Source organism: Mytilus californianus, unplaced genomic scaffold (assembly GCF_021869535.1).
Source record: "Mytilus californianus isolate M0D057914Y unplaced genomic scaffold, xbMytCali1.0.p SCAF_4, whole genome shotgun sequence".
In the NCBI taxonomy this organism is placed as follows: Eukaryota; Metazoa; Mollusca; class Bivalvia; order Mytilida; family Mytilidae; genus Mytilus; species Mytilus californianus.
The window spans coordinates 32,806,461-32,830,345 of NW_026262690.1; the positions used below are offsets into that span (position 1 = coordinate 32,806,461).

General features: G+C 33.2%; 1 protein-coding gene across 1 annotated transcript; it reads left to right on the forward strand.

Annotated features, from left to right (window-relative positions):
- Positions 1 to 637: 637 nt before the first annotated feature.
- LOC127737923 (uncharacterized) lies at positions 638 to 21,999 on the forward strand. Its single transcript, XM_052248879.1, has 3 exons — positions 638 to 708; positions 6,923 to 8,927; positions 21,659 to 21,999. The coding sequence occupies exons 2-3, from the start codon at positions 6,932 to 6,934 to the stop codon at positions 21,817 to 21,819; spliced, it is 2,157 nt and encodes a 718-aa protein (XP_052104839.1). The 5' UTR covers positions 638 to 708; positions 6,923 to 6,931; the 3' UTR covers positions 21,820 to 21,999.
- The last annotated feature ends 1,886 nt before the right edge of the window (positions 22,000 to 23,885 follow it).

A 23,885-nucleotide genomic window follows, 5' to 3' on the forward strand; every position in this document is an offset into this window, starting at 1 on the left:
ATATTATGAGAGTTTTTTTCATATAGGATTTTTTTTTGGAAAGTAATACTATGATCATGATTATTCCACTTGAAGGAATTCAATAATAATATTTTACACTCAGCTGATGGTTATATCATTATCTACACTAGCAACAAAAGAAAGTTCAGCTTGATCAACCATGTCTAGGTTATTCAATTATAAGTTGGAAAATATCACCATTACTCAGAGTGAGGAGGGAAAGGTGAATGATATGTTTACCAAAGCCCCTAAAAAGACTATTGTTTAAAAGAAAAGATTATTAATAAAAAGAATAAAAATATTTATTGTTTTTTTATTCTTTCGTATTCGTAATTCCATTACAAAATGTTTTCGTAATAAGTTAATCTCCGATGATTAGACATTGACATCCGGAACATTACAGATACATAATTATTGTGAATGTGGGCCAGACTTCGACAACTGATAATTATACATTTAAATTGGATTCATAAACGTGTTATTACTAATCTTTTTTAAAGAAATTTGATTCAGGCAACAGTTCGTGTTTAAATCATAACACAGGAATGTTTGTTATGTAAAGCGTATAACCTTGATGGGGTATTTCATTACTAAATCGTCTCAGTTGAGATATCAAACATAAAACACATATATTTGAAAAAAAGTTGTTTGTTGAGTATCAAATATTTTTTTGAAGATTTTATTTTAAAGTCGGTCGTCATTAACAAGGTAGGCATTTTTTTAAACTGATTTTTGTTTTACCTTATATAGAGCAGAATTCAGTTTTTTTCTGATGACTTTTTAAAAAATATTTCCGTATTATTTTCGCACCAAAATATAATCCTGTTTTCCCGTTCTATGTAAATAAAGTAGTAGGTTCACTTGCAAATGGGATAAACTATTTGTCAAAATTCTCAATTGACGAGAATTATATAAAATGTAGCATGTATTCAAATGTAGAAAGGATCAGTGAGACATCAAAGATGATGTCTCTTCTTCAAAAGGAGTATGGCAAGTGAACCCGGAGTTTATTCCACTCGCAGGGTCGCAAAGTTGAGATAAATGAATGAATCACGCGAGCAACCACGATTTTAAATTGCTCTTTTAAACATTATTTCGATTTGTCTGCAGTTTTGAGATTCGGTGCATGTAGGATGATTATAAGCTACCGGTTTTTAGAAGACAGTCATTGACATGCAGCATTTACATTTCTAGAATCATTCACGATGTTGGTGATGATGACGATGATGATGATGGGTGTCTGTTTAATGTCAGTGGAAGCTATTGCATTTCTATTCAGAAAGAGAACATGGCAATGTGATATAGATAAGAACCTTACTTTTACTGACACCCTAATACGGATTATCAACGTGCTAGTTAACTTAATTGCTCTATTTCCTAAATTAGCACTTAACCAATATTTCTTTTCTTTAAAAAAAAACAACATTTCTTACCTCTAATTTATGCATGGCCGGAATAATTATAATATCACAGAAAAGCTATTTTCCGGACAGTCGGAGAAATAGACATTTTTTTGCTATTTTCAAACTGTCTGGAAGATAACCACTGGATTTCTTTTTCTACTCTGTAGATAAAATACAGCAAACATTCACATTTTATGTCAACAAATCCTTTACACAGAATGTGCTGATGCTAAAGAAATTTTAAACTTCTAATACATTCGGTTTTGTCATATTTATAAAACATTGTGAAAAATAATTGGAAATTAGAAGAAATTTAAGAAAATCTAATCTAAACGCCACGGGGAAAAAATGTCCATGCCCAATTGGTTTACTCCTGGTTTGCCCGCTTTTAATTATACCAATTAGCTATTAGTAAAGAAAACAAAAAAGACAAAAGGTTTAATGAGCATATAATTGTATAGTCTGTTCCTACTTAGGTATATATAGTTTATCAGTGTTTTCTATATACTCAGGTATTTTTCATTGTGTATTTCCATTTTCATTTGTATAGATAAATAATAAATAAATCAAATATTTTTTTCTCTCAATAATTTAATATCAATTCAATCGATTCATTTAACATACATGTACATCTAATGACAAAACAATGACATTCATTTATAAAAGTGTCTTAATAATAAAGTTTCTGAATGATTTTCATGATATAAATACACCAATACAAGTCTTCTTTTATTGCAAACATAATTTATATAATATATGAATCAAATTTATACATGCATTGCATAAGGAAATAAATAAAGCACTATGGTAAAATAACTAATATGGGACACTATATGTATAATGATGGAAAATACAATTGTTTATATATATTTCAAAAGTCGCAAAACATTATATTCACAAAGTCACAAATAACAATATTTCACAAAGTCATTAAGTTCAAATGGAGAAGATGGGATACTGCGTCAGAGTAGTCTATCACGTTGATGAGTCCTTGTTGGTATCTGTTTTTTAGTAGTTGGAGTCTGGTGTCTATTACTCTGTATCGTCTTCTTTTTGGTGGGCGGGCTCCTCCTGCTGCATACTGGATAATGGTACATTCTGTTAGTGCCTGGGTCTATTTCAGTTACACAATGATCTCGTAGATGTTGGGGTGGGCATGTTGGAGTCTCTTCTTAATTTGGTTGTGCCATCCTTCCAGGTGATTGGTAGTGCGGGGTCCTTCTGTGTAGTAGTGGTTCCATAGAAAGCGGCATACTTGGTTTTAAATGCCTCGAACTACTACTAAATAGAGTTTAATGGCGACTACCCTTGCGGGTATTGCGCCAGATTACCTTATAGAAAAACATTTCAAATAAATGTTTTAAAATTTATTATTATTTAGGAATTAACCTGTATTATATATTCATATTATAGTAAATTGTGAGGTTTTTTTTTTATTGTTTTTTTTTTTCCTTAAATTTAATCTTGATATTTTAATCTGAACTATGGTGTGTATTTTAATTATCTTAATTATCTTGTGGTTAATTCATAGTGAGAAGAAAACTTTATGTGAGCTTATTATTCTGTTATTTGTAACTTAGCCTGCTTTGTTTATAAATATTAAATGATTTGGTAAGTAGGTGTGTTTGTTGTTTATACATGAAAACTGTAAGTATCAAATACTCTTGGATAGACATATCTGACTTTTACGAATATGCAAATCCTAGAAGGGGTCTGACATATTCCCGTACATGGTATATACATTAATACAATTATACCGCGGCTCGTACGTCCTCGAATGTAAGACAATTTCATATTTATAAAACAATAATTTGTGAGAACAGTTCACAAAAGAGTCAGAAATTATTAACAGCTTGGATGAATTGTAAAAATTGCTTAAAAACTTATCAATCATGATTATTAATTGAAAAATATTTTATTGTTGTTTTTTTAAAGAAGAAAATGTTAGCTTGGATGTAGATTACTGTGTCATTTGGAAAGCTTGCCTACTGAACAGTTGCATTAATGTTTTATTTGTTAGAATTAATTGGATATTTTTTTATATTAAATTTTCAGAACAGTACGTGTATTCATTAAAATTTTAAAAAAAATAAATAAGGTGAATAAATAAGAAATAATTTAAATGACACTTATTTTAATCTTAAGCTTCATTATTTTACTTTTTACATGTTTGTTTTTCAGAATGTAGCAACAATTGAAATAACTTGTTGATAAATTGTCAAAATAATAAACATTTCTGTATACATTTTTGTCTATATTCTTTTTTTATATTTGACAAATTCAATACATTTTCCTGCTAAAAAAAATACAAACCATAAAATATTTTTGCACTTTTTCCTTGATTTAATAGCAGAATCTTTTATAAAATTTTACAGGTAAAATAAAGGTAAAAATATGACTATAATTCAGAAATAAACTATAATTGTTAAAACAACAAAACACCCTATGTTTTGATAAACCTGCAATTAAAAGTGGGCAAACCAGGATGACACCGCCCAAATCACCTGTGGTTTCACGTACGGACGAAACTGTCGACAGGATAAAGGTGCTCAAAGTTGACTCTAGATAGCGAAATCAAGACAACAAGTATTCCAAGATTCAGACAATATAGAATTTCTGTTAATAACTTGTGCCGATTTTGGTTGTGTCTGTTAAGGAAGTTTGAATGTATTCGAAAAATACCTATATGGTCTCAATTAAACAGACGAATGTCCGCACACCAGTACCACTACATAGGAAATATTACCTCAATTAAACAGGCGAAAGTCCACACACCGGTACCACTACATAGGAAACATTACCTCAATTAAACAGACGAAAGTCCACGCACCGGTACCACTACATAGGAAATTTTACCTCAATTAAACAAAAGAAAATCAACACACCGGTACCACTACATAGAAAATATTACCTCAGTTAAATAGACGAAAGTCCACACACGGGTACCACTACATAGGAAATATTACCCCAATTAAATACACCCGTACCACTACTTAGGAAATATAACCTCAATTTTATACAGTTGCCCTAGAAAGGATACTTTACAGTTTATGTTCTTTTACGACCAAAAAGAACTAACAATAACTAATGATTAAAAAACTATCTTATTTAGTGTTTCGAATTATAGAATTTCATTGACATCGACTTTTTGTTCTTTCACAGAGTCATGATATTTGTCATAATCAAGGCCTTTTACAAATATATAAGGACTACTTATAATGAAAGATTATAAAAAGTACTTAAACTTGTTATTAACTTCTCTGATATTGATGTTCAGAGTCTTCAGACCTGTTGGCATTGGAAAACATAATATAGAAAAGCGCTTTTTTATTAAGCTTGTTTTGCCAAAAAGGTCCATGTGTCATTAAATATTTATATATATATATATATATATATATATAAACAAGTCTAAATTGAATTATATATATATATATATATATATATATATATATATATATATATATTATCAGTTACTGCTGTGGATATTAACTAGGAATTGATAGTAAATAGTTGATACATGTTATTTCAAGTATATTTATGTAAATATAACACAGAAAAAAGCGAAAACAATTGTAACTAAAAGAAAAAAAAAAATGAATTTTGAAAAAAAGAAGCTTAAAATATGATCATGTCTCCAAGTACCTATGATTTAACCTGTTGTTATGAAGTAAAGTTTTAAGTTTTACTTAGATCCATAGCATGCGAAGCGAATTGATCAATTAAGAAGTAATTTACAGAAGTACATCTCATAAATGCGTCACTGATGAGTCTTTTGTAGACGAAAAACGCGTCTGACGTACAAAATTTTAATCCTGGTTTCTATGATTACTTTATATGAATTCGATACGCTACTGTTATTGTAATGACATTTTTCTGGCTCTAACTTTGAAAACTCTCCAGAGCAGAGCATATTAACTTTAAACACTTTTAAAATTTTATTATTAACTTATGTAGGTACAAATCATTTCCACTTCAGAAAGAACTGTAAAATGTCTTCAGTATGCATGTACTTGCAAGTAAAAAATTAAACCAAAGATGTAATTTTAGATAAAGTTAAAAATAAATTCAACTGGATAGCTGAAATAAATTTTGTAAAGAAATCAATACCAAATGAATGGGCAAATATCTTTAAATCAGAAAACTCTATAAAGTAATACACAGCGCAGTCAATATAATAATTTTTGTATAATGATAAATTATAAAATCTAATGGTATTAACATTTTTTGGTTAGAACATGAGATGTTTTACTATTGTAGCTATTGACTGTGTACTGTATGCATGTATTTGTTAAGGCCTCTACGAAAAATAGACAAGTTCTTAATGGTGTTATTCTCTTTATATAAATAATGTATTCGTATATACAAAATTTTGTCGTAACTCATATAGTTAACGGCGGTTTTTTTTCACAATGACGCCTTCCCTCCATAAGCCTTGAAATGTAATTGCGGGTAACATATTGGAAACATTGAAGTTATAATTGATTCAATTTGTCCATTGTGAACTTTTCATATAATTTTTCAGTTTGAATTTTTAGTTTCGTGATAATTGCTTGGAAAAAAGATGATAAGATACCAGCAAGAAAGAAAAAAAGTAAAACAAGATAGGCGAATCATGTGGTTTTATTGCTAATGAGACAACTATACACAAGATACCAAATTGACATAGATGTTAGCAACTATAGGTCACCGTACGGCCTTCAACAATGAGCAAAACCAATACCGCATAGCTAGCTATTAAAACCCCGACATGACAAAACGAAAAGCAATCCAAACGAGAAAAACAACGGCCTGATTTATGTACAAAACAAAAACGAAAAACAAATATAATATACAGGAACAAACGACAACCACTGAAATACAGGCTCCTGACTTGAGACAGGCACATATAGAATGTGGCGGGGTTAAACATTTTATGCAAATATGTAGTAAATATGTAGTTTAACTATTACATTGGTTAAAATGAAATACTGAACTACATTTTGTTTTTTCTTCCCTTGATGTAATACATCAACTAGTGTTTGCAAGGCCGTTGTTAACCAAGTTACATCAAAAAGAAGTAAGACAATTATATTTTTTTTGCAGCATGGATCCAAACATCACTGATGTTTTACTCATACGCTTAGCTCATTTGTTGATTAGTGTAATGTTTAGTCAATCTTAGGATATTTTTCGATATTCTAATTCCTAGGGGACGACTATTGATCTATTTCTAACGTGCAAACCCCACCTTCAAGTTGAAAGGTGTATTACAAATGACAATCAGAATATCAATAGATTGTACGAGGAAATATAAAGTCATGCTAAAACAAAAACAAAATTACTAAATACATAAAGATTTGAAAAAAGGAAAGTTCAACCCCAATTAATAGAAAAATTAGCTAACATGAAACAATTTGGGTTGATCTCAGCTGCTTAGTAATTTAGTGTGCAGTTGCCTTAACTAAGTGCACTGTTTTTACAACTAGCTCATATTGTATGGCTGTGATATTTGTTAATCTTAATATCTTTATATTTTCCAGATATTCCGAATGTTGAGATCTCTCTCCATTTGTGCAGTCTTTTTAATTCATGGTGCTATCAGTTATGAATGTGAAAAGGCAGCAGAAACTTGTGAAACATCTTTATTGGTGTCTCATCGTCTGACAATGATGCATAAAAAAGACGCTGTATACTCAGCAGAAGGGAGGCTGTATAAATATGACGTGACTAATATAAATGAATCAAACCCTATACCCATAAATGATGTTATAACAGCAGATGGATGGGAGGATTCTCGTTTAGTTGTTGTGGCGAATGGTACATTACCTGGTCCGCCTATTATTGTTTACGAAGGACAGACAATCACTGTTCACGTAACAAATCACCTTAAATCGGAAGAGGTTACAATTCATTGGCATGGAATCACTCAAAATGGAACTCCGTACATGGATGGAGTGCCCTTTTTAACACAGTGCCCAATATCCCCTGGCCAAACGTTTGTCTACAAATTTGTTGCATCACATAAAGGAACTTACTGGTATCATTCTCACGTTGGAGCTCAAAGAGCAAAGGGATTGATTGGTGCATTGATTGTTCGTGAGAAAAAGAGTTTGGAAATGAAGGAACACATACTGACTATTCAGGAATGGAATCATGACTTGGATGCAGATTTGGAAGATGCAAAAATGGTATTTGGATTTTTTGAAAACAGAAAAAAATTTCAAAGCTCTCAGTCACTTGACGGGCAATTTTTTAGTAATATAAAAGCACAAAGTGGTCTTATAAATGGACGCGGAAGATATTATTCTGATGAAAATAGTCATAATGAGGCCCCACTTGAGGTGTTTACTGTAGAACAAGGCCAGCAGTACCGGTTCCGGGTGATAGCAGCAGGACAGTTATTTCCCTGGTCTATCTCTATAGATAACCACCCGTTAACAATGATAGCCACCGACGGGTTTGATATTGAACCTCAGATAGCAGATGCCTTTATTATAAATGCCGGAGAGCGATACGATTTCGTCATTACTGCAAACCAAACCGTGGATAACTATTACATTAGAGCCAAAACTCTCGAAATAAACCGAAACACGACAGCGGAAGCTATACTTCAGTATTTTGGCGCCGATCAAAATGTACAACCAACGTCTGTTCCTCGGCAGTGTACAGCTGACGATCGATGTGTTGTGGTGAATTGTTTCTTTCCATATTACCCAGACGAATATTTTACCGATTGTTTACCTATTGATAATTTGAAAGTAAAATCTGATACTGACCCTGCTCCACCTGTTCATCAAGGAAAATTCAAAGAATATTTTTTAAACTTTGCTTTTCCCGGAATTACGTCATTTCCAAGTACTATTAATGGACGAAGGTTCGTATTCCCAACAAAAAATGTTTTGGCTGATCCTGATGATGCCAACTTTCCTTGTGAGGAAGCAGATTGCGGCGAACAAAGACATTGTACTTGTACGCATTCTTTATCTATAAACCATGGTGATACAGTCCAAATGATTTTTCTAAATATGGGACAGGGAACCGGCTGGGCCCATCCAGTTCATATGCACGGGCATACGTTCTATGTCCTTAAAATTGGATATGCTAAACATGATAACAGAACAGGATTAAAACTAGAAGGAAATTCTGACATCGGTTGCAGAGGAGGAACTGATCGTGCCAACAGTTGGTGCAACAATGCAACATGGAGTAATCCAGCATGGGCTAACGGAAATGTGCCAGGAATGGAATTACTAAAACCAGTAAGGAAGGATACAATTATTGTTCCAAGTGGAGGTTATGTTATAACCCGTATAAAAGCAGATAATCCTGGAGTTTGGTTCTTACATTGTCATATTGAACTTCATGCCAATGATGGAATGGCCATGCTTCTGAATGAATCGTTTCCTCATCACCCATCACCACCCACGGGATTTCCTCATTGCCACAGTTATCCTGACAACGAACCACCACCATCTACAACAACAACCCCTTCATCAATGCCATCCAAAGTCCCTATCAATCAAGAAACTGGAACCACTGTTAGTGGTAAGTTCCTTATTCATGTATCGACGTATAGTTCAATGATGCAATAACAAAATATTATCAAAAGTACGCTTGAAATAGTTAAATCTGTCCTGATATGGACATTACAATAATATAAATGAAAGTTTTAAAAATCAAATGAACGTGTTTCAAGTATGAAACAGAAAGAGTCTAAACAAAGCAGCTTAAACAATTTTTCACGAGCAAGTTGAAAACCTTGATATACCAAAATACCTTTTATACAAACATATTTTAGCTAGTATACATGACTGGAAAAAAGCTGTTAACCAAAGAGAAACGACTACAACCCCAAACGTTCAATTTTACATGTACAAGCACACGTGTTCTCTAAATGACATTTAGTAAAAGCTATTGTCTATAGTAATTAAGGTCCCTTCTAAAACTCACATTATATTTAAGACGACAGACTGGTACGCTAACAAAAAACCAGGTCAAAACAACAAACACCATAAAATAGCATATTGGTATATATATTTATTATCTAAACTAATAAAATCAAACTCTACTTCCATTATATAATTGCTAAAACTACATGACAACATATCAAAATATAACAATATAGTAAACAATGAATGTATCTATGTTTTGGCTTTCTCGGGGGATACTCACTTTTACAAAAATCTACCTAACCTTTACAACAATTTGAACCATTACTCCTAAAATAAACTATAAACTATAGGGTGCGGTTGATACCTGCAACAGGGTGTCGGCTGCGATGGATATCAGCAGCGGGTTTTCGGCTGCGGTGGATACCAGCAGCAAGTTCTAGGCCGCAGTGGGTTCCAGCAGCACGATATAGGATTAATTCCCCTTCGGTCGAGCCCAGAAGGCAAAATAATCCCATGCTAACTTATAAAATAAATTAATAATTGGAACTGATAATTAAGAACTTTTACTATACTGATGTATAATTGACTTGGGGGTACACAAAAATTTCCCCGAAATTAACATGGAACACAAAATAGTAAGTAGTCCCAATATTTAATTGATTATATACATATATATATTTTTAAACAGGTGAAGGTGGGGATGGCGAGTGGGAAACAAAATCAAAATTTGCTAGGATGAACTGGCAGCTAAAAACGAGCTGATTAATACTTTCCTTACATCTCCTATCTGGTTGGCTAAAAATGTTCTAAAAATATCTCAGTTCTCTCAGTAATTTTCTAAAATATCTCTGTTCTCTCAATTTTTTATATTCTAAAAATATCTCATCTGACATAGGCAGGAATTATCTTATCGTATAAACTATAATTTAAATATCTAAATTTCCATTTATACAAACATATTTTAGCTAAAATTGAGAATGGAAATAGGGAATGTGTCAAAGAGACAACCCGACCAAAGAGCAGAAAACAGCCGAAGGCCACCAATTGATCTTCAACACAGCGAGAAAATCCCGAACCCAGAGGCGGGCTTCAGCTGGCCCTAAAACAAAAATGTGTACTAGTTCAGTGAAAATGGACGTCATTCTAAACTCCAAAACATATAATTGAACTAAAATTAAAAATTATACAAGACTAACAAAGGCCAGAGGCTCCTGAATTGGGACAGGCGCAAAAATGCTGCGGGGTTAAACATGTTTTGTGAGATCTCAACCCTCCCCCTATACCTCTAGCCAATGTAGAAAAAAACAAACACACAGCAATACGCACAGTAAAACTCAGTTTAAAAGAAGTCAGAGTCCGATGTCAGAAAAGGTAACCAAAGAAACTAAGCAAAATGACAATGATACATAAATTAACAAAGGACTACTAGCAGTTACTGACATGCCAGCTCCAGACCTCAATTAAACCGATTGAAAGATTATGTCTTCATTATATGAAAATCAAGCACAGTCCCTCCCGTAAGGGGTTTAGTATCATACCATCATAAAATATATGAGAAGAACATAACCCGTATCATGTCAACACCTGGTTTTAGAATAAATGTATTTATTTCCGATGCAAAGACCCTATGAGTGAATCAATATTAATACCAAAATATGCCATCTTTAATGACCTGACAACAGTATCGTAACTATATCCTTTCTGAATAAGTATGTTTAAAGGTTTGGTTAGCTTTTGAGGTGAATGCCGACATTTTTGTAATTTGTATAGAATATTACTATAAAAGATTGGATGTGAAATACCTGAACGTATAAGACGTCTGCATGTTGATTTATATTTACGAATGATGTCCTTGTACCGATGATAAAATTTAGTAAATCGAGCGAATCGAACAAGTTGATATCAACACCATAAGATGGTGACAAGGGAACGTCACCATCTAAAAATGGATAATTAACGATATGAAATTCATCTCTTTTATCATAAATTTTGGTATTAAGCTTCCCGTTAAAGATATAGATATCAAGATCCAGGAAAGGGCAGTGTTCATTGTTAATATGAGCTTTATTTAAAGTCAGTTCAGCAGGATAAATCTCTTTAGTGTACATACTGATGTCGTCATTATTGAGAGCCAATATATCATCCAAATATCTAAAAGTGTTATTAAATTTTTGTATCAGATGTTGTTTTGATGGGTCTTTGCTGATTTTAGTCATAAATTGTAACTCATAGCAATACAGAAACAGGTCCGCAATTAGTGGTGCGCAGTTAATCCCCATTGAAATTCCGATAACTTGATAGTATACATGACTGGAAAAAAGCTGATAACCAAAGAGAAACAACTACAACCCAAAACGTTCAATTTTACATGTACAAGCACACGCGTTCTCTAAATGACATTTAGTAAAAGCTATTGTCTATAGTAATTCAGGTCCCTTCTAAACCTCACATTATATTTAAGACGACAGACTGATACGCTAACAAAAAACCAGGTCAAAACAACAAACACCATAAAATAGCATATTGGTATATATATTTATTATCTAAACTAATAAAATCAAACTCTACTTCCATTATATAATTGCTAAAACTACATGACAACATATCAAATTATAACAATATATTCAATAAATGTATCTATGTTTTGGCTTTCTCGGGGGCTACTCACTTTTACAAAAATCTACCTAATCTTAACAACAATTTGAACCATTACTTCAAAAATAAACTATAAACTATAGGGTGCGGATGATGCCTGCAGCAGGGTGTCGGCTGCGGTGGATACCTTTAGCGGGTTTTCGGCTGCGGTGGATACCAGCAGCGGGGTTTTCGACTACGGTGGATACCAGCAGCAAGGTCTAGGCTGCGGTGGATACCAGCAGCACGATATAGGATTATTCCTACTTCGGTCGAGCCCAGAAGGCAAAATAATCCCATGCTAACTTATACATGTTATAAAATAAATTAATAATTGGAACTGATAATTAAGAATTTTTACTATACTGATGTATAATTGACTTGGGGGTACAAAATAATTTCTCCAAAATTAACGTGGCCATATTGAGCGAATGCAATACCATTAAATGAGTGAAAGCCCCCAAGATAGATACATCATTTTTACGTGATTTTTTTTTATTTCTAATCTTTATAAACGTATGTGTGTAGATGTTCTCACATGTAAAGAATAATCAGTTGCAATATATCAAAAATCTAAATATAAACATTGAATCAAATCAAACCTGATTTATAAAAAATATAGAAGTAAAATTGTCTTCATGTTTATCACCATTCACATATCAACATAATGTTACAAGAAAATTACATACTTTCATAAAAAATACTCTTATTAAATATTTCCATGCTTTCAACTACCACAAATGATACTTAAGTATGAAAACACATATCGTGCTGAGCTCTTCTCAATACTTCGGCATTAGTTCGTATGTAACGTATGTAACAGTCTGACGACCACCTGCCCAATGTTTGAATAATATGATCCTCGACACCACATGCTGCTACAGATGTAGCTGCTCCTATACGAAAGGAGTGACCACAAAATTTAACGGTATTGTAGCCAAGTGTGTCTCAATGAAGTAATAAATGTTTTCCTATTTAACGGCGATGATTGTAATTCATCCTCGACAAAAAGTGGAAATTTTGGTAAAGCGACAGTGTTCTGTCTTAGAGAGAGGTTCTTACGCATTGTATCCACTGGTTTAAATGTGTCATTTTTATAAATAGTAATATTCACCCCTTGTCGAAAGGGATCACGCTTTGATGATCGCAGGTGAAAAATGAAAAACTGTTTCGTCGGATCCACAGTGGTATCTTGCAAAAGTACTGTACTGGAATTATCACTGTAAGACCGACAGGTAAATTCTCCACACCGAAGAAAACCGAAGAATGCCATGTTAAAAGCACACTGAAACATTAGGTCTAGCAAAGCACACTGAAACATGAGGTCTAGAACTGGTGAAAACATTCATTTCGATAATAAATCACAAAGCTTATTCAAAATTGAGGATGTAATTGGCAATCTTCCTTGAACAACATTATTCTGTGATTTTTTAATTCCTCGAAGAATAATTGGTAATCTGATAGCATTCGCCATAGGATCATATCCTAAAAATCTTATATAATAATGGCGTACTCCGGCCAGATACAGTTTAATAGTCTGGTGTTTAAGATTAAGTGTTTTTTGACAATAAGTAACGAAATAAACTAGAAGATCTTCTTGTACATAGGGAAGATTGACTTCGGAGCACGATTGACCATTCATGACCAAAAAAGTTCTGAAACATTTAAAAGCGGATTTATATGTCAGTCTTGTGCTTTCGCTTATAGACGCATACCATAATTCTTCTATTTTTAAATTCAAACCATTATCAGCTCTGAGGTATGCAGACAAGGAGTTTGTATCGCGTTGGCATGTGGTGCCAAGGCTCTGAACTTCACCATCTGGTAACGAGAAAGAGAATCAGCTACACAGTTTTTTTTATACCAGGAATGTGTTTGCCATGCACTACAAAATTATTAATGGCTGAATAATAAGTGAGCTTTCTCATTAACTTCATCAGGCTTTGAATCTTAAATCTACCCTTTTGTATAATGTCAACAGTGGCTAAATTGTCACAATTGAATAATATACGTTTTATTTTGCATCTGTCTCCCCACAATACGCATGCCATTACAATTGGATACAATTCATAAAACGCCATAGATGTTTGCTCACAAGACAATAGGTCACAAGGAAAGTCACCTTGAAACCATTCATTTTGATAAAATCCTCCAAATGGGGAAGGTGTAGCATCAGTATACAAGTGAATGTCTGCAGCATTCGTAATATTATCATTTAAAAAGAAGGAAACAACATTCCAATTTTTTTAAAATTTTGACCACATAGCAAGATCTAGTTTATAGCTTTTAAGCGAACATGGTGATACAACTTTTTATCAGTAGTAGACAGTTTAATTAGGTGTGAAACAAATAACCTACCTGGCACTATAACTCTGCAAGCAAAATTTAAATGCCCTAATAAACTTAATAACTCTCTCTTGGTGCAAGAATTGCGCCTACTCAAAGATTCTATAATTTCTTGAATTCTTAATACCTTTTCTAAAGGGAGATAAGCCTCCATATTTATTATAGTATCTAAATATATTCCTAAATATTCTAATTTATGACATGGTCCTCCAGTTTTCTTAACTGAAATGGGTACACCTCATCACTTAAAAATATCTAAGAAAGTACTCATAGTTTGTTGAGCATTGTCTGGTTCAGCATGTTCAGGTACAATAACTAAAAACATTTAAAACCTAGGCTTTTAATAGTTCTGGTAGCATCATGAATTGAAACATATTGCAAAGTAAATTCATCTTTGTCGATAAGTTCGTTTAAACTATGATTTTTTTTATCCTCATGAGGCGCTGACAAGTCTATGATTAAACGCTTCTTTTTATTTTAATTACCCTCTGCCACACCGATAGGGTTAATGCAGTAATGTTCAAATGGAATAAAATCAAATGGTCCTTCTAAGTAGCCTTTCTCTACCTCCGACTCTATTGATTTTAAAACGTGTGCTGGTTGAGATAACGCTGATCTCAAGTTTTTGCACTCAATAGAATTAGGTGGTAATGCTGTAAAACCGTGTCTTAATCCAGAAAATAGGTAATTCTTGATATCCTTATTTGGATGGTTTTCTAATTAATGAACTAAATTATTAATCACAATGGGTGTTGAAACTCCTAAAATTAGGGACACTTGATTGTTTACATTTTTCTCTGCATATTGGACCCGATTTTGTGGGGTCCTAGTGCCTCGTTTTTGAACATTTTTTAGGTGTTCTCCGTAACAACTTAGACAGATATGTAAATTTCTCCAATGAGGTCTAAAACAACCTGTTTTCCCGTTGAAATTGTTACAAATTTCCTTTCCCGAATGATAAGAACGCTCTCTGCCGTGTATGTCTTGATCTGACCTATATAACCCTGTCGTATTCCTATTGCTGTTGTTTGACTGATTACAACATCTAGTTGAGTGAAAAGAGCTACTGCAAATTTTACATGTGTTAGGTTTAATGTTTGCAAAAATATTGCAAAATAAAGTGTTATTTCTGATGGACCAGTCAACTGGAATATTGTTATGCCTTAAATGAGCTGCCGCGTCAGCAGAGAAGCGCTTAAGGTACTCGTAAAATCCCTTTCCCAGGAACCTGGTGGCCATATCTACCAAATCACGTTCAAATAAATCAAGTTCACTTCTGCGGTGCGGAAATGCTGTGCACATTATATTCTAATAAATGCCGAAAGCCTGAATAAACTCGCTCAGAGACAGGTATCTTGAACTTCTAGGGTCGGTTTTATTGTTTTTATCTTCACCTAAGTTTATCTCATAGATTCCTGAAACAGAAAAGTATGGTATCAGTAATAATGTAAGATTTATGTCCATACCTGATATAATATTCTTTCTAAACTGGGGTGAAATAGTCTCCATTAACGGTAGAGTTTCTGCAGAATACCCGTTCGCTATTCTCAACATATTCCCGGAGGTTCCAAAAAATTATAAGTTGTTCTTCGCTTCCTGCGGCTGCGTTGGATACAGTTCGTGTGTGTTGCAATGCATTGTATGCTGACTGTAGATTAAAGTTTGACCAAGATTGATTAGAATTGGTGGTATTGTTATGATTAATGAGATTGGATGCACTATCCATTGGAGCAGAGACATATAAATTAGCCCAGTGGGCACTCGACGTTGTAACAACGTTGAAATTTGGTTGAAATTTGGTCGTGACGTTGATCAACCTAAATTCAACGTTGATCTAACGTTATGGTATTCAACGTTGACTTTACAACGTTGTTTCAACGTTGAATTAACGTTGTTAAAATCAACGTTTAAACAACAACCTTGATTTAACGTTAAGTTAACGTCAGTCATTCGCGACAAAAAAATCTCATTGTCAAAATTGAGGGGTACAGATATATTTGATGAGCAGATCGGAGAAGGGGCAGTTTAGTAATATAAACGATTGGATAATCAGTGGCTAATCCAGAACTTTTTATAATACTTATAAGGGGGTCCACTTACTGCCATAACTTTAGCATGAGGGGGCTTCCTTCTGTCATCAGCTTCCATGATCTCTAAAGTGGGTCTCCGTGACCCGGGATTGCCGATTTTTTTGTAAGCGTGACACGTGAAAGTCAAATTATTGTGCCGTAAAAACGGGAAATGAAGTCTAGCGGGACACGGGAAATTACAAAAAAATGCTTACGTACATAGTGTAAGCGGGATACGGGAATCTGACAAAACAGTAAGAGGGATCCGGGAGCAGAACCCCCCAATGAGACCCCCTCTATATAATCAACCATTTTTTCCCACAAAAAGGGGGAGACCGGACTGTTTATGCATGGAAAGGAGTTTTGCGCAATAACAAGGAGTCAGGAGACATCAGCAATAACACATCTGCTTTTTCCCTTTAATTTTTTTTGTGTTTATTTTTTAGGTATCTTTTAAAAAAAACTGTTGAAATCAAATATTTAGTAATTTGTGTTTGATGATTCTCCATTTTTGGGGGGAATCTCAAAGCCTGTTCATGCTATTTTGATTATATGTATATCTGTATGAATATGATATGTTCTTAGTTTATATTTTTAAAATCAAATCGATTTTATAAGTTGCTTTCTTTCAATTAAATAAATAAGAGAAATTTTTCAGTTTATTTATATTATTTATTTTTTATTGATTAATATTTAATATATATATGATCTAAAAATATCATCGATGTACAATGTATTCAGTATAATAATTGAGTAGTTTTTAAATTTTCGCGGTATTTCAAGTTGAGTTGCGAAAATTTTCTTTCGGATGCGCACGCAAGCACGCGCACCTCGATTCAACATCCGTTTAGAAAATTTTGAAAATTAACCTCGAGATATTATTGCAACAGGCTGATAAACAAATAGTGAAAGGAATATAAAGACAAGAGAAGACTTTTCTGTATAAACCTCTTGATATTAGTGTAAGAATATTTTACAGTTAGTTTAAGGAAGAATCATAATATATACAAACACATTCAAATGTTCAAATTATTTATCTGCATGTTTACCATGTTTACGTTCACAGAAATTGTGATAAGGTCTTATCTTACTGAATTTGATTCATTTTCGTGTCAAAACAGTTTAATGATTTGTTTGCATATATCCTCCAATTAGCAAACTAACATAAAACATATGGCTAGCCATGTACAGAATCAGTAATACCAGAAAAGGGGGAGGGGTCATCGAATACTAGCCAATTCGTTCCAATACAACTCGATATCATATAGGGTGTGTCTGACACACACAGAATTGGACGCTCTTAAGTACTGTTTTGGTCTTTTTGGTATTATCGTAATATACCAGTCATCTTTGTTCGTTTCATCTGTATATGAACATTATGCTTATTGCAAAACACAGATCTGGTTAGAATTCATGCTTTGACTTGTTATTGATGTAAGCTTGGACAATTGTTTCAAATGGACATGTTGCGTTTTATGATTTGAAATATTTTTTTTTTTGTTATTGGTAGAATTTGATAACATTTCCGGCTTTAGTACACAACTTTTATTAGGTAATTCAAATTTATGTTCATTCTCTTCCATGCTTTCAGATGCTGTTCTAGTCTGCCACAAAGAGATAACAGAATCCAAAATATCTAAGCAGTGTACAAAACATTTGAAGTGTGCCCCACAGAGAGCAGAACGAGTTGCCAGGCTAAAGAATAGATCTTTTAAAATAAAATATTTTTTTCATTTTAAAAACCTCTTTTTTTAATTTCTCTAGTTAATTTAGTGCCAGTAAAAAAGGCAGTGAAATTAAGAAATACATTATTTGGTGTTCTGCATCTTTTTGTTCGGTTTACTCAATTGTATCGGATGTATAGATAATGATTGAATGAGTAAACAGCTTGATGATGTTATGGTTTGTTCAAAAAGCCTTAAAGATAAATGTAAAAAAACCACATATCCGGTATACCCACAAAAAGTCAAAATTGAGATCGACATGATATCAATAAAAATGAAAAAAAAGACAAAAATAGAACTAAATATCGGATAACAAAACTCAAAATGAGATCTTTTGTTTTTAAATGGTCCTGCTATGTATTCACATTAAACAAAGAAGGCATTTTGTGTCACTGTGTCAAACTTGCTGCATTTACATGTTTTTGAATAAGTTCGAAAACTTGATCAACCAGAATTAAAACAATGTGTAGTAAGTTGATACATGTGTTCCTTTGCTTAGAGAAATTGATGTGCTAGAAAAGAAAGCTTTGCTGATATTGAAATACTTGGTTTCAAATGAAATCTTGATATTTTAACTGTCTCTCCTCTTTTGTTTTGATTTTTATTGTCGACTGTTCTATTTTTAGAGTTGTCACTTGTTGAGAAAAGAACTATTGTAACTTGAAATAAAAAAATGGCTTTTGTTATTTCATAATTCAGATATCTTTTTGTTGTATTTGAACACGTGCCAATAAGGATTAATTTACACCTGAGAACCATCACTTTACCTAACTTCAACCAACCTTCAATTGACCTGATTTCAACCTAACTCGACCTGATTTCAACCTAAACCCGACCTGATTTCAACCTAACCAAGACCTGATTTCAACCTCACTGGACCCGATTTCAACATGTTATCAACGTTATTATAACGTTGAAACTGCAACGTTGATTCAACGTCAGAATTTCAACGTCATCTCAACTTTCAAATCTAACCCAAGTTTCAACGTTGTAACAACGTTGAAGTCTGACATTGGATCAACGTTGATACAACGTTTTGTGCCTGCTGGGAGGTGTTTCTACGATTCTATTTGTATTTTCATTTGATCTGGCTTGAAGTAATGAATTAACCTTTCCTGTTAATCCAGAAAAATTCTGTTGAAGTGATTGAACTGTTGTTGATAATTTAGAAACAATTCCAATCAAAACTCGATTGTCATTACTGGGCGTGTTTTCGTTGTTATTGTTTGTGCTAGGTGCATCATGGGATCGCGCACTCTCATCACCACGTGCGTTTTGCATTGGCAATACATTATGGCATACCGCACTACCATTTATGGGTTCCTCACCACGTGCTTCTTTGCCACATGCGTTTGTTGTGTTTGATGTGATACCTTCACTATCAGCATTGTCGTTTCGTCTCAAAATACGTACTAATGTCATACGTTTTGCATTGATTGGATAAGCGATATTCTTCTTATCTAACTCTGCTTTCAGTCTAGCTATTGTCCAATTTTCAAGCAATGTAGGATTATAAACATTATTGTTTTTCTTTCTCCTAATCGGACCCATTGTGTCAGTACACGTGTAATTATGCAATGTTCAAATGCAACATAAATGAATAAATAAATAAATAAACAGACCTCAATTCTTTGAATGATTAACTCCAAATCAAAATATTAAAAAGCACATCTCGTATGAATGAAGACTTCTTCGTTATACAAACACGTGGATTGTCCCAAGTTTATTCTCATGATCCTTTTCCTGATTTTTTCACATTAAACAGGAAAAACATCTTTTAACAATATAGTCAAAATAAGCCAACACTTATAGTTCATAGCATAGGCAAGTTGAAATTTCCAACAAACTTATTCTTTTGTAATTAACTAATTCAAAACAAAATTAAAATCTGCTACGATGAACTGGCAGCTAAAAACGGGCTGATTAATACTTTCCTTATATCTCCTATCTGATTGGCTACAATGTTCTCTCAGTAATTTTCTAAAAATATCTCTGTTCTCTCAATTTTTTATATTCTAAAAATAACTCATCTGACGTAGGCAGGAATCATCTTATCGTATAAACTATAATTTAAATCTTTAAATTTCCATAAAAGGACATGTAGCGTGTTTAAACTAGTCTAATAATCATTCATCTCCCTGTTAACCTTGGTCAGTGGCAGGGTTATGATTATCTTTTGTTTGAATTGTGTATTATTTTGATTGAAACTAACATCCATTGAAGAAGATATTTTTGTCGTCGTTTTCTTTTTTTTTTTATTGGCAGAAAGAGGGGTTTTGAGGGTAACTTTTTCGGTCATTTTAATCAAACGGAAATGTATTTTCCTATAATGATATTATTTACTTGATATTTTTCAATATGTCATATATTACAACAACACAAAATTACCAGAGGTTAATTTGCATAAACACACTTTAAAAAAAAACTGATTCCGAATATAAGTGTTGTTTCTGTTCAGACGTAAACGTAACTAAGACAACAGCCCAACAACACATTGTTAAATAAACTAAAAATTTGTAGGAATTAACAAAATAGTAAGATAGCGTATTCAGAAATAGTATCTGCGTAGATTGAAATCACATAACCGCACAAGATGGCACACAATTTGAAAAAAAGAAATAGTGAACAAGTTGCACTTAAATATAGACAATGCAATTTCCCATAGGAACTCCCTTTGCGGCTAAAGCTGTGCCACTTTTACTATAAAGTTTCGTAAAAAATTATATTCTAGAACTAAAGTTGATATGCACTACTTTTTTATTCAAAGGTCAAAACATAGGGCTGTGCGGCATATTTTCAACATTTATATGCCCGAACTTCTAAGAGTTTAAACTTATACTAAAATTCTGTACTACCCCTACCGTCACTTTGGGTATTCCTCAGAATTCATTTTTCACCGCTACCATGTGTTTTTATACTGGTAACATGGTAACATTCCCAAGTTATTTCTCTATGAGATGAAACATAGAGATCATATCTGGGAACCAGTACGTAAACAAAACAAAATATCTATGAATATTATATATCTCCCCTAAAGAGGCGGGGCTTGTGAAATAGCTGTATTTACAAAGTGCAACCTGAAAGCCGAAACCAACATGATTTTGAAATAATGATAAAAAATGATGGAATAGAAAAAAATGTCTCTATAAACGATTAGCTCAACCAAGTATCTATATCTAAAAGAAGCAAATTACTAGTTTACCATTGCCAAATAAATAAAATTCAAGCTGAAAAAATGACCATTTTGACTGTCATATACGCGCAGCGAATATTATTAAGGTACGTTTAAGATACAATGGTCGGTTACGTTGGTAATTAAGCTTAGTACTTGAAAATGCAAATTTTAAACAAGTCTCCGACCAATCCTCCGAGCATATTATGTGAATCTGAGCCAGGAAAATACACCTGTTCATAGCTTAATTAAAAGAAAAAAAATACTCCAGCGACATCTTGAAAATTATTAACTAGTATCCGTGTGACAAGGCAACATAAAAAATTTTGTGACGTTTCCATCATATTTACACAAAAACCGAAACGAATTCGTGCTGTGCTGCATTTGTTTTTTTTTTAATTATGACATTACCATTATACATGTTTATTTTTTTTTCCAGATTTTTACACTAAGCAGAATTTCTGGATTGTAGTTGGAAGCTTGTGTGGAGTTATATTTCTACAATTGTGCATTGTTGTATATAGTTGTAGTGATTCATCGAGAAAGCGAAAAAGCGAATACGATATGAAAGGGAAATCTAATCCAAACTTTACTTATTGACTTTTTTTTGTAATTCAACGGATTACTAATAATTATGTAAACTGCATCCCTCGTATGAACTGAGTCACAACATAACATACTGAAAAAGATGCTACAGCAACTGGCTTGTAGACATATTATCAGACATATTATATAAATATAAATATTATGTGAATACTATAAAACATTTTTAATCAAAGATGTGTGAATAGTAAAGACACGACAAGAAATCAACCTTTGACATGTGAATAGTTAGAGTCCAAATTTATCATGATAGCTGTGTACATAGTAGGATCAGGCTAAATTAACCATGATAGCTGTGTACATAGTAGGATCAGGCTAAATTAACCATGATAGCTGTGCACATAGTAGAATCAGGCCAAATTAACCATGATAGCAGTGTACATAGTAGGATCAGGCCAAATTAACCATGATAGCAGTGTACATAGTAGGATCAGGCTAAATCAATCAAGATAATTGTGTGCACAGTAGGATCAGGACAAATTACCCATGATAGCAGTGTACATAGTAAGATCAGGCCTTATTAACCACGAGAGCTGTAAACATAGTAGGACCAGGCCAAATTAACCATGATAGCAGTGTACATAGTAGAATCAGGCTAAATCAATCAAGATAGCTGTGTGCACAGTAGGATCAGGCCAAATTAACCATGATAGCTGTGTACATAGTAGGATCAGGCCAAATTAACCATGATAGCAGTGTACATAGTAGGATTAGGCTAAATCAATCATGATAGCTGTGTTCATAGTAGGATAAGGCCAAATTAACCATAATAGCTTTGTACATAGTAAGATCAGGCTACATTAACCATGATAGCTGTGTACATAGTAGGATAAGGCCAAATTAACCATAATATCTTTGTACATAGTAGGATCAGGCTAAATTAACCATGATAGCTGTGTACATAGTAGGATAAGGCCATATTAACAATGATAGCTGTATACATAATAGGATCAGGCCAAATTAACCCTGATAGCAGTGTACATAGTAAGATCAGGCTTAATTAACCATGAGAGCTGTGTACATAGTAGGATCGGGCTAAATTAACCATGATAGCTGTGTACATAGAAGTATCTGGACAAATTAACCATGATAGCAGTGTACATAGAAGGATCTGGACAAATTAACCATGATAGCTGTGTACATAGTAGGATCAGCCTAATTTAACCATGATAGCTTTGTACATAGTAGGATCAAGCTAAATTAAGCATGATAGCTGTGTTTATAGTAGGATCAGGACAAATTGACTATGATAGCTGTGTGCACAGTAAAAGCATGCCAAATTAACCATGATAGCAGTTAACATAGTAGGATCATGCAAACTAATGAAAGTAATAACCGAATATTGCATTATTGAAGGTAAAATTTCTTTAAGGAAGCATAATTCACCATTTGGTTGCGTACTACAGCACATTTGGACAAGCGACAATTGCGCCCCACTTAATCATAGCTACCGTGAAACTTTAATAGCAATGAACAGTCTTTAGACATAATGGATTTCGGGCTCTCTCTTAATAAAATGGTATATTTAAGCTTTACATCGTTGTCCTATGTTAGGGGAGGAATGAGTACTCACAAGCATGTTTAACCCCACATTATTCTTTAAATTATTAATGTCATTTGATTAAGTTTCATTGTCAGTTGTCCCTGTTGAATTGTTTCACGTCTTGCTATTTATGGGCCCATACAATTGAATATATTAATATGCGATTTCAAATTGACAGAGACATTATACTACACATATCTTTGGATTTGATAATCATTAAAGGCTGTACATCCTCATTCATTGTTTTATGGTCAGTTGGATATTTGTCTCATTTAAAATACTACCCTTTCTCATTTCTTTATATTTAGTTTCGATCCCTTGTGCGCCTTTTCATTGGTAAACAGGTCTTAAAATTTGTACATATAAAAATAAGGAGATGTATGATTGCCAATGAGACAACTATCCACCATAGTTAAAAAAAATGGATGTAAGCAATTATAGGCAGCCGTACGGCCTTCAACAATGAGAAAAACCCATACCGTATAGTCGACTATAAAAGGCCCCGACATGAAAAATATGA